Source organism: Oncorhynchus tshawytscha, linkage group LG16, assembly GCF_018296145.1.
Source record: "Oncorhynchus tshawytscha isolate Ot180627B linkage group LG16, Otsh_v2.0, whole genome shotgun sequence".
Taxonomy (NCBI): domain Eukaryota; kingdom Metazoa; phylum Chordata; class Actinopteri; order Salmoniformes; family Salmonidae; genus Oncorhynchus; species Oncorhynchus tshawytscha.
The window spans coordinates 81,379,390-81,390,222 of record NC_056444.1 but is presented as its reverse complement, the minus strand read 5'-3'; the positions used below and the strand labels follow the sequence as shown (position 1 = coordinate 81,390,222).

The window sequence follows — 10,833 nt, the reverse complement described above, 5'->3', positions numbered from 1 at the left end:
TTCCCTATATAGTGTGCTACTTTAGACCAGAGCCCATAGGATTCCATTCAGGATGCACCCCGGTCAGATTTCCACTAAGAGGGTCTGTAAAGATTGTTTCATGTGATAAAAGTGAGAGAAGAAAGTGATGCTTGGTGAAGTGGAAAATGCTGTGTGCTAGTCTGAATCCCCTTCTACTCTATGGGATATAATCCTCTTCTATGGAATGAAGAAAGGACTTTAAGAGCTTCCTGAGATAACACAGCTCCTTCCATCGCCCAAAATAAACCCACAAGGTCTATGATCAGTGTGGCCGTCGTATTGCAGTGTTTGACTTTAACACAGTTACACCAAAACACACCGTACCTCTTAACCACATTACCTGGAGAAGAAGAGATCCTAATTATTATGGATGGAGAGATGCTGTTCTGTAATGGAGGAATGAAGTGGAGGGGGTTAGGTTACACTGAAACCTCGTCAGTCACTCTGTCTCTGTCTCTCTCTCCGTCTCTCTCCGTCTCTCTCCTCTCTCTCTGTCTGTCTGTCTGTCTGTCTGTCTGTCTGTCTGTCTGTCTGTCTGTCGTCTGTCTGTCTGTCTGTCTGTCTGTCTGTCTGTCTGTCTGTCTGTCTGTCTCTCTCTCTTTCTCTCTCTCTCTCTCTCTCTCTCTCTCTCTCTCTCTCTGGATGGGTTTTCTTGAGTTGTGTTTGATAGATAGGGTGTCTTGTGCTTCAGTCAGTCAGATCAATCATAGTTCGGACTCTGGCGAATTAATATTCTGATAACCCGTCTTGGTCGGTGTCCCGGTACCATATCCAGCCGTGTTGGTCATCTCCTGGGCTCCGCCGGGCCCCAGGTAGGGGCGGTGAGAAGGCATGGGCGAGGGGCTGGGGCTGGGGGTGCCTTTACCGAGGATGAAGCGAGACTCGTTCTCCTCCTCTAGGCCAGAGAGTTCCTTGGTCATGCCTTTACGGTAGGAGACGGACAGCTTGTTGGAGCCGTCAGAGAGCAGGTTGAAGTGGCGCGCGATGAAGACGCAGGGGAGAGGAAGCATGGCGGCGATGATGAGGGAGTAGGCCACGCCCAGAGCCCACGGAGGATAGGAGAGGAACTTCTCCGATGCCTGGGGGGGGGGGCAAGAGGAAGGAGAGTGTGAGTGAATGTATTAAATAATTAAACATACATGTACTATCTAAACAATCATTAAACTGGCAGGAAAGTCTTAGAACAGAACATTTGAAAAGCAAATGCACATCTGAAATACAAAGCAGATAGTAAGACAGAGGATGAAAAAGAGAACGAGACAGAGAAGCTACCACGAGAGAGATGATTCACTGACCAGTTCCTCCACCCAGGCGTTGTACCCTGCAGGACTGACGGCCATCTCTATCACCGTGGCAACGATGAGCACGGTGAGACAGGCAGGAGACACGTACTTCCACATATAGAAATAGAAAGAGTAGGGTCTGAAACCCAACATGTCCTCTAGGTCCTGCATGAACCTGAGAGAGAGAGAGAGAGAGAGAGAGAGAGAGAGAGAGAGAGAGAGAGAGAGGAAAGAGAGAGAGGAAAGGGAGAGGGGAGAGAGGGGAGAGGGAGAGATAGAAAGGGGAGGAGAGAGGAGAGAGGGGGAGGGGGAGAGAGAGAGAGAGAGAGAGAGAGAGAGGGAAAGAGAGGGAAAGAGAGAGAGGGGGGAGGGGGAGAGGGAGAGATAGAAAGGGGGGGGAGAGAGGAGAGAGGGGGGAGGAGAGAGAGAGAGAGAGAGAGAGGGAAAGAGAGGGAAAGAGAGAGAGGGGGAGGGGGAGGGGGAGAGGGGGAGATAGAAAGGGGAGGAGAGAGGAGAGAGGGGGAAGGGGAGGAGAGAGGAGAGAGGGGGGAGTGGGAGAGGGAGAGAGAGAGAGAGAGAGAGAGAGAGAGAGAGAGGGAAAGAGAGGGAAAGAGAGAGAGGGGGAGGGGGAGAGGGAGAGATAGAAAGGGGAGGAGAGAGGAGAGAGGGGGGGGGAGGGGAGAGGAGAGAGAGAGAGAGAGAGGGAAAGAGAGAGGGGGAGGGGGAGAGGGGCGAGAGGGGGAGGGGGAGAGGGAGAGATAGAAAGGGGAGGAGAGAGGAGAGAGGGGGAGGGGGAGGGGAGAGAGAGAGAGAGAGAGAGAGAGAGAGGGAAAGAGAGGGAAAGAGAGAGAGGGGGGAGGGGGAGAGGGAGAGATAGAAAGGGGGAGAGGGAGAGAGGGGAGGGGAGGGAGGGAGATTAAGGTGGGGAGAGAGGAGAGAGGGGGAGGGGGGAGGGAGATTAAGGTGGGGAGAGAGGAGAGAGGGGGGGGAGGGAGGGAGATTAAGGTGGGGAGAGAGGAGAGAGGGGGGGGGGAGGGAGGGAGATTAAGGTGGGGAGAGAGGAGAGAGGGGGAGGGGGAGAGGGAGATTAAGGTGGGGAGAGAGGAGAGAGGGGGAGGGGAGGGAGGGAGATTAAGGTGGGGAGAGAGGAGAGAGGGGGAGGGAGGGAGATTAAGGTGGGGAGAGAGGAGAGAGGGGGAGGGGAGGGAGGGAGATTAAGGTGGGGAGAGAGGAGAGAGGGGGAGGGGCGGGAGGGAGATTAAGGTGGGGAGAGAGGAGAGAGGGGGAGGGGGAGAGGGAGATTAAGGTGGGGAGAGAGGAGAGGGGGAGGGGAGGGAGGGAGATTAAGGTGGGGAGAGAGGAGAGAGAGGGGGAGGGGAGGGAGGGAGATTAAGGTGGGGAGAGAGGAGAGGGGGAGGGGAGGGAGGGAGATTAAGGTGAGGAAGAACAAAAACGAGTTTTGAACACATTCATCATGATACAAATCTACAAATCCATTTCTCCATGGCTGTAAAGTAATATGTAAGTGCCGTGTCATGTTATGTATCCAGTACCTCTTGGTGCCGTAGATCCAGGCGACAGATATATTCTCCAATATAACCACCACAGTGAGAGGCAGGCCAGCTGAGTAGTCATCAAACATGGTCACAAAGTAGTTCCCGGAGCGCTGGACGAACAGCAGGCCACAGAAGAACGCCACAATGCAACAACCAACTGAGAAGAGGAGGAGGAAGAGGAGGAAGAGGACAAAGAGAGAAGGAGGATGAAGAGGAAGAGGAGGAATAGAAGGAAGAGGAGGACGAGAGGAATAAGGAGGAAGAGGAGGAAGAGAGAATGATGAAGAAGGAGGAGGAAGAAAGAAGGAGGAGGAAGATGAGGAATAAGGAGTAATAAGGAGGAAGAAGAGGAAGAGAGAATGAGGAAGATTGAGGAGGAAGAAGAAGGAGGAGGAAGAGGAGGATATATGAATAATCAAACATACAGACCACAAAAGAAGGCTACGACGCAACAGCCCACTGAGAGAGGAAGGTCCACTCTTCATCAGATCCATTATCACTATTCACACTGCCCTAACACATCTGAACAAGAGGAACACCTATGTGAGAATGCTGTTCATTGACTACAGTTCAGTACTCAACATTATTGTTTCCCTCTAAGGTCATCACCAAGCTCAGAGCCCTGGGTCTGGACACCACCCTCTGCAACTGGATCATGGACCTCCTGACGGGCCGACCACAGGCTGTGAGGATTGGGAACAACACTTCCTTCACACTCTTGATACAGGACATCAACTCTTAATACAGGACATCGGACGACATCAACTCCGTCATTAAGTTTGCTGACGACACTACGGTTATAGGCCTGCTAACCAACAATGATGAGTCATAGGGAGGAGGTAAGTGAACTGGCATTCTGGTGCCAGGACAACAACCTCTCCCTTGGTTGTTGACTTCAGGAAGTAAGGGAATACCCCCCTGAAGTGGACAAAAATGAATGGGAAGTCATTGGCATCGGACAAACCATATACACATTGGCCAATACCACCCAATTCGGCGTTGATTCATGCAAAGTGTATTGCAACTGCCATATGGCGATTGCCTATTGTAACACTTTAAAAATTCAACAGGTGGCGAATTCGCTCCACCATGGTTTTTCATATTGGAAATGTCACCCAAGTCAACATCCAAAAGCAACATTTTGAAAAAATGATTTTTTTGTCAAAAACTTATCACCCCTTAAAAAGTGCTTTCTGGACCGTTTTCGAAATTCTTTCGATTTTTTTGTCAATTACACATGTGTAAGAACTGTATGAATATACTTTTGTCCAATTTTATCATCATATTTTTTTTTTTTTTTTTTTTACATGGGCATAAGTAATATGTTTTGTCCATTTTCAATATGATTTCATAGGAAGTCAAAAGTCAAAAGTCAAAAATGTCAAAATTTTGTAAAAAACTTCACACACCCTTAAAAAGTGCTTTCTGGACCGTTTTTGTAATTTTGTGTCAATTACACACGTATAAGAACTGTATCAACATACTTTAGTTGTATTTTACCATATGAAATTTGACATGCTCAAAAATGCAAAATTGACTGGCCTGATGATGAACACAGGATGGCCGAGCAGTGATAGTTGTTCCTTTCCATCACTCGTTGTGTTGATTTCATCATGTCCATTTGGTGATGTTTTTCACATACAATCATATTGCAAGTGCACGTGCATTTGCAATATGGTTCAATGGGCATTTACCATATGAAATTTGACATGCTCAAAAATCCTGCAGAAATGCAAAATTGACTGGCCAGATGAACTCGGGATGGCCTGGCAGTGATAGTTGCTCCTTTCCATCGCTCGTTGTGTTGACTTCATCCTGTCCATTTTGTGATGTTTTTCACATACAATCATATTGCAAGTGCACGTGCATTTGCAATATGGTTCAATGGGCATTTACCATATGAAATTTGACATGCTCAAAAATGCAAAATTGACTGGCCTGATGAACACAGGATGGCCGAGCAGTGATAGTTGTTCCTTTCCATCACTCGTTGTGTTGATTTCATCATGTCCATTTGGTGGTGTTTTTTCACTATAGAATCATATTGCAAATGCACGTGCATTGTTGTGCAACTGGTAACCCAAAAATAAAAATATGGTTGTAAATGCATTTACCGGGACTCCTATTGTCCATGCCCGCTATGGGAGTACCCTACTACGGCCCTCTATCCATGGGGGCCGCCCGGAGTGCTTTATGGACTGTTTAAAATAGGCACCTGATAACCCAAAAATAAAAATATGGTTGTAAAATGTAAGCGAGCTACGGTCAAGCGGGATATCTCGTTGAACTCGGCACGGCCTAGGGTATATGGTAATGCCATTGCCTTCTCTCTGTGTCTTTAAGCACCGCACTTTGTCACTCCATCCTTGCTGTGTGTGTGTGTGAGAGCTTTTCTTTGACATCTGTTGGGAGAAATGACTGACTTACAGTTTATGGGGATTGCCTAATCACACATATGAAGTTTTGAAAAGATCTGACCTTTTTAACCCTTGGAAACTGCCACTATGACATCATTTAAGGCACTTCCGGTTGGCACAGGAAGCTATAAATAAACCCATATCCTGATTGGGGTATGCCTTTACAGAATCCTGAGTTTTAAGTCTTTACGTTAAGAACTGAGTTATTTACAGAGGGTTTAGTGAGTGTGTGTTATTTCAGAAAATCATAGAAAATCACAGAAATCTCGCAGAGCTCCGCAGCACACTTTAAAAAGATTCATAAGAACACCCTGCAACTGGATCTGTAACCGTTGAAAAAAAAAACACCTATCCGTGAACATCACCAATCTGTCATTGTACGATTTCTCTTCAAATGACGATAGATAAATGGCTGGTTCTTTTTTTATTGACACCGGAGGCTCCTTGACTTTGACATGAAGTGGAAAAATAATTTCTCTATTTTCATTTTGGACCTTTAATCCCAGATAAATGGCCATAACTCAAAAACCGTTGAGGCCTGGACGCCATCTTGTTCGGGGCCAACTGCCCATTATGCCAAACCTACGCTCACCGAGTTTCGGCTTCGAAATATTTTCCGTTTCGAGATAAGGCCCCGTCGTGAATCGTGATGTTTTGTCCGATAGCAATATGATTGCTTATGCCCCCTGTGGGATATTCTGGGACAGTGGAAAAATGACCAAAATCTTATTATTTTTGTGAAACGGAAACCGAATGTCCGACAAAGTTCATTTGATGACTTCCTGGTAGGTCCGGCCCTGCCGCTCGGCCCGACGCCGTCCGCGAATTTTACAAACGTTTTCGGACGTCTAGTAAGGGACCGTACATTTGCAATATGGACTTTCTCACTAACCATACGGCAAATGCCGAAATGTTCCCTTAAGGTATGTAGAGGAAGGAACATGGCCCAATCCTCATCAACAGGACTGCAGCAGAGAGAGTCAGTTCCTCAGCGTCCACATCACCGAGGACTTAACATGGACCAACACCACCATCCTCATCAACAGGACTGCAGTAGAGAGAGTCAGTTCCTCAGCGTCCACATCACCGAGGACTTAACATGGACCAACACCACCATCCTCATCAACAGGACTGCAGTAGAGAGAGTCAGTTCCTCAGCGTCCACATCACCGAGGACTTAACATGGAACAACACCTCCACAACTCTGGTCAAGAGGGCACAACAGCGCATCTACTTCCTAAAGGCGTCTGAAGAAATTCGGCATGCCATCCTCTCCAAAAACTACCGCTGCACTATCAAGAGCGTCCTGACCGGTTGCAACACAGCCTGGTACAGGAATTGCTCCGTCCACGACCCGAAAGGCCCATCCAGAGACCACAGGATGTTGGTGGCACTTTAATTGGGGAGGATGGGCTCATGGTAATTGCAGGAACCCCCCCCCCAACAGCCATTGGCTGATGCCAACAGACCTTTGACTAATGACTGATAAATAATCAATCTATCAATACCAATCAAACAACCAACCAATCAATAGAAGCCTCACCACAGAGGAACTCCTTGCGGATCTTGGGAAAGGCGTCCAGTACAGGTGTGGTGATCCCTGTCATGGTGCCGATCATGGACCCCAGCCCCAGGTTAATCAGCATGAAGAAGAACATGACAGACCAGAAGGGAGAGGCAGGGAAGTGGGTCATGGCCTCAGTGAAGGCAATGAAGGCCAGGCCTGTACCCTGCACTGCCTGGGGTAAGAGAGAGAGAGAGAGAGAGGTAGGTAGAGAGAGAGAGAGAGAGAGAGAGAGAGAGAGAGAGGTAGGGAGAGAGAGAGAGAGAGAGAGAGAGAGAGAGAGAGAGAGAGAGGTTGAGAGATAGAGAGAGGTAGGTAGGAGAGAGAGAGAGAGAGAGAGAGAGAGGTAGAGAGAGAGAGAGAGGTAGGTAGGAGAGAGAGAGAGAGAGAGAGAGAGAGAGAGAGAGAGAGGGAGAGAGAGAGAGGGAAAGAGATAGAGAGAGAGGGAAAGAGAGACAGAGAGAGAGAGGGAAAGAGATAGACAGAGAGAGAGAGAGAGAGAGAGAGAGAGAGAGAGAAACCAACAGAGATGTTTTATGTAGGGTAGAGTGGGGTAAGTTGAGCCATATTTTACATTCAGCATCACTCTGTCAAGCGGTATTCTTTCTAAAAGAGATATCTACATGTATTTCAGGATGTTTTTTTTATCCCTTGAAATAATCATGTAAACATGACAGTTTATTGTGCCAGTTTTGAAAACATTTGTCCAAAAAAAGTGGTCTCCTGGCACAATTTACGGGTATGGGGTAAGTTGAGCAGCGGTAAACTGAGCCTCAGGACAGGGTAAGATACGCCTTGAAATATTACCACTACCTTTTAAAAATCTATCTATCTTCATTTACCATAAACTACCAAAATAAAGAAAGTCGCATGCTCTATGTATAATCTCCCAGCAATTTAATGGGTATTTACCAACGTTTCAGCATCACTGTGCCTTCCCCATGTCCATTGGCTCAACTTACCCCATGCCCATTGGCTCAACTTACCCCATGGCCCATTGGCTCAACTTACCCCATGCCCATTGGCTCAACTTACCCCATGCCCATTGGCTCAACTTACCCCATGCCCATTGGCTCAACTTACCCCATGCCCATTGGCTCAACTTACCCCATGCCCATTGGCTCAACTTACCCCATGCCCATTGGCATGGCCAACTTACCCATGGCCATGGCTCAACTTACCCCATGCCCATTGGCTCAACTTACCCCATGGCCATTCATGGCCAATGGCTCAACTTACCCCATGGCCATTGGCTCAACCTCATGGCCAACCCCATGGCCATTGGCTCATACCCCATGGCCAACGGCTCATGGCCATTGGCTCAACTTACCCATGGCCATTGGCTCAACTTACCCCTGCCCATTGGCCAATGCCCATTGGCTCAACTTACCCCATGGCCATTGGCTCAACTTACCTCATGGCCAATGCCCATTGGCTCAACTTACCCCATGGCCATTGGCTCAACTTACCTCATGGCCAACGGCTCAACTTACCCCATGGCCATTGGCTCAACTTACCTCATGGCCATTGGCTCAACTTACCCCATGGCCATTGGCTCAACTTACCCCATGCCCATTGGCTCAACTTACCCCATGGCCATTGGCCCATTGGCTCAACTTACCCCATGCCCATTGGCTCAACTTACCCCATGCCCATTGGCTCAACTTACCCCATGCCCATTGGCTCAACTTACCTCATGGCCAACGGCTCAACTTACCCCATGCCCATTGGCTCAACTTACCCCATGGCCATTGGCTCAACTTACCTCATGGCCAACGGCTCAACTTACCCCATGGCCATTGGCTCAACTTACCTCATGGCCAACGGCTCAACTTACCCCATGGCCATTAGCTCAACTTACCCCATGGCCATTGGCTCAACTTACCTCATGGCCAACGGCTCAACTTACCCCATGGCCAACGGCTCAACTTACCCCATGGCCATTGGCTCAACTTACCTCATGGCCAACGGCTCAACTTACCTCATGGCCAACGGCTCAACTTACCCCATGGCCATTGGCTCAACTTACCCCATGGCCAACGGCTCAACTTACCTCATGGCCAACGGCTCAACTTACCCCATGGCCATTGGCTCAACTTACCCCGTGGCCAACATACCTTGTTGAGTTCATCCTCCAGTATACAGGGGTCCAGTCCTAGCTGATCGAAGCTGTCCTCCCTGACAGTCTTGATCACTCCATACATCTCCTGATAGTCCACAGCTGACAGGTGAGAGAAGTTGACGTGTGGAGGGATCAGCTCAAGACTCAACACACCTGACTTAAGGTAACCTAGGATCTTCTCTGCATTCCTGTAGACAGGAGGAGAGAGGAGAGGAGTGTAAGGTTAGTATTGAAAGAAGAACCTAATCTATTTTACAATGACAATATGCGATTGGTTATGCTATTTGAGTTTGATTAAATGATTTGAGTTTGGGTGAGTTCTCTGTTGACAAGATCGGAATTCAAACAAACACAGATTAACAATTAAAACAATTTTTTTTAAACACTTTACTTTGAAGTGTTTTTATACCTGAGCCAACATCTGCAGTGTTTACAGAGATCTCCATCTCAGCCAATGTCTGGTGGATTGTTTCTAAAAGTTTATTGCTGTGCCCAGGTCATTAGTCCTGCGTTGGATTGAATCTTGGCCTTTAAGCTTTTTAGAATTACTATGTACTGCAAAACAGACATAAATTGTCCCATAATGGATTCAAGCGTAAAGACAAGAGGAACGACTGAGCGGACAGCAGATTTACTCCAATGACACATAATAATAAATCAGGATTATGTAGCAGATTTACTCCAGCACAAACAGATCTGGGATCAGAAGACAGTACAAACAGATCTGGGATCAGAAGACAGCACAAACAAATCTGGGATCAGAAGACAGCACAAACAAATCTGGGATCAGAAGACAGTACAAACAGATCTGGGATCAGAAGACAGCACAAACAAATCTGGGATCAGAAGACAGCACAAACAATTCTGGGATCAGAAGATAGTACAAACAAATCTGGGATCAGAAGACAGCACAAACAAATCTGGGATCAGAAGACAGTACAAACAGGTCTGGGATCAGAAGACAGCAAAAATAGATCTGTGACCAGGCTAGATATACTCACTCCACAACACATTTCTCGTTCATGATGTTGGCCTTGAACCCCAGCACGGCGAACACCACCAGCGTAGCCAGGATGGAGGTGATGAAGTTGATGATAGAGACCAGCGCTGCGTCAAAGTGACAGTTGTTGTCCCGTTTGTTGTAGCTGGAGAAGGCTATGACCCCTCCGAACCCAAGGCCCAGAGCGAAGAACACCTGGGTGGCTGCCTCCCTCCAAACCTGGGGCTCCAGCATCTTTTCCAACTGGGGTTAAGATGTCAAAATAAAGTAGGTTTTATTGTCACGTACACCAGAAATGTGTTGTGTTACAGGGTCAGCCATAGTAGTACAGCGCCCCTGGAGGAAATCAGGGTGAAGTGACTTGCTCAAGGGCACATCAACAGATTTGTTCTTATGTTGTTGGCGCAGGTATTCAAACCAGCAACCTTTCAGTTACTGGTCCAACGCTCTAACCCCTAGGCTACCTGGCGCCTATTTGAGGTTAGAGGGCGGGGGGGTAGAGGGGGTAGAGGGGGCAAAGGTCAACAACTTAATGTTCCACACACAATCATTTCTGGCAAATGTCTACCTTCGGAGGAAAATTACATTATTACACATGAGTACCTCAGTCAGCCTTTAGAGGGCGCCAACAACCACGCGTTCATATTTTCAGTCGAAGTGTATACTGATGACACACAGTAAATGAAGGGTATGGTACAGTACAGTACAGAGGCTCTGAATCCATTCATTAATGACAGCTGAGTGTCCTTCATACAAAGCATATCCCTAATCCACTTTATAAATCGAGGATGAGGAACAAAATACCGCAGGACAAACACTGCACTGCGACTAGAGTTTCCTATCCCTACATAGAATCCGGTCCAGACAGAC

The 10,833-nt window shown here is 47.7% G+C and overlaps 1 protein-coding gene across 1 annotated transcript in view; it reads right to left on the bottom strand.

Annotated features, from left to right (window-relative positions):
* Positions 1–592: 592 nt before the first annotated feature.
* The window catches only part of LOC112264180 (sodium-dependent neutral amino acid transporter SLC6A17), a 45,146-nt gene continuing 34,905 nt past the window's right edge, over positions 593–10,833 (bottom strand). The window contains exons 7-12 of the mRNA XM_042299759.1: positions 9,965–10,206; positions 8,959–9,151; positions 6,821–7,016; positions 2,858–3,017; positions 1,317–1,479; positions 593–1,100 (exon numbers count right to left, since the gene is read on the bottom strand). Coding sequence (XP_042155693.1) covers positions 726–1,100; positions 1,317–1,479; positions 2,858–3,017; positions 6,821–7,016; positions 8,959–9,151; positions 9,965–10,206 — 1,329 coding nt within the window. The 3' untranslated portion in view covers positions 593–725. The remainder of the gene's footprint in view (positions 1,101–1,316; positions 1,480–2,857; positions 3,018–6,820; positions 7,017–8,958; positions 9,152–9,964; positions 10,207–10,833) is intronic.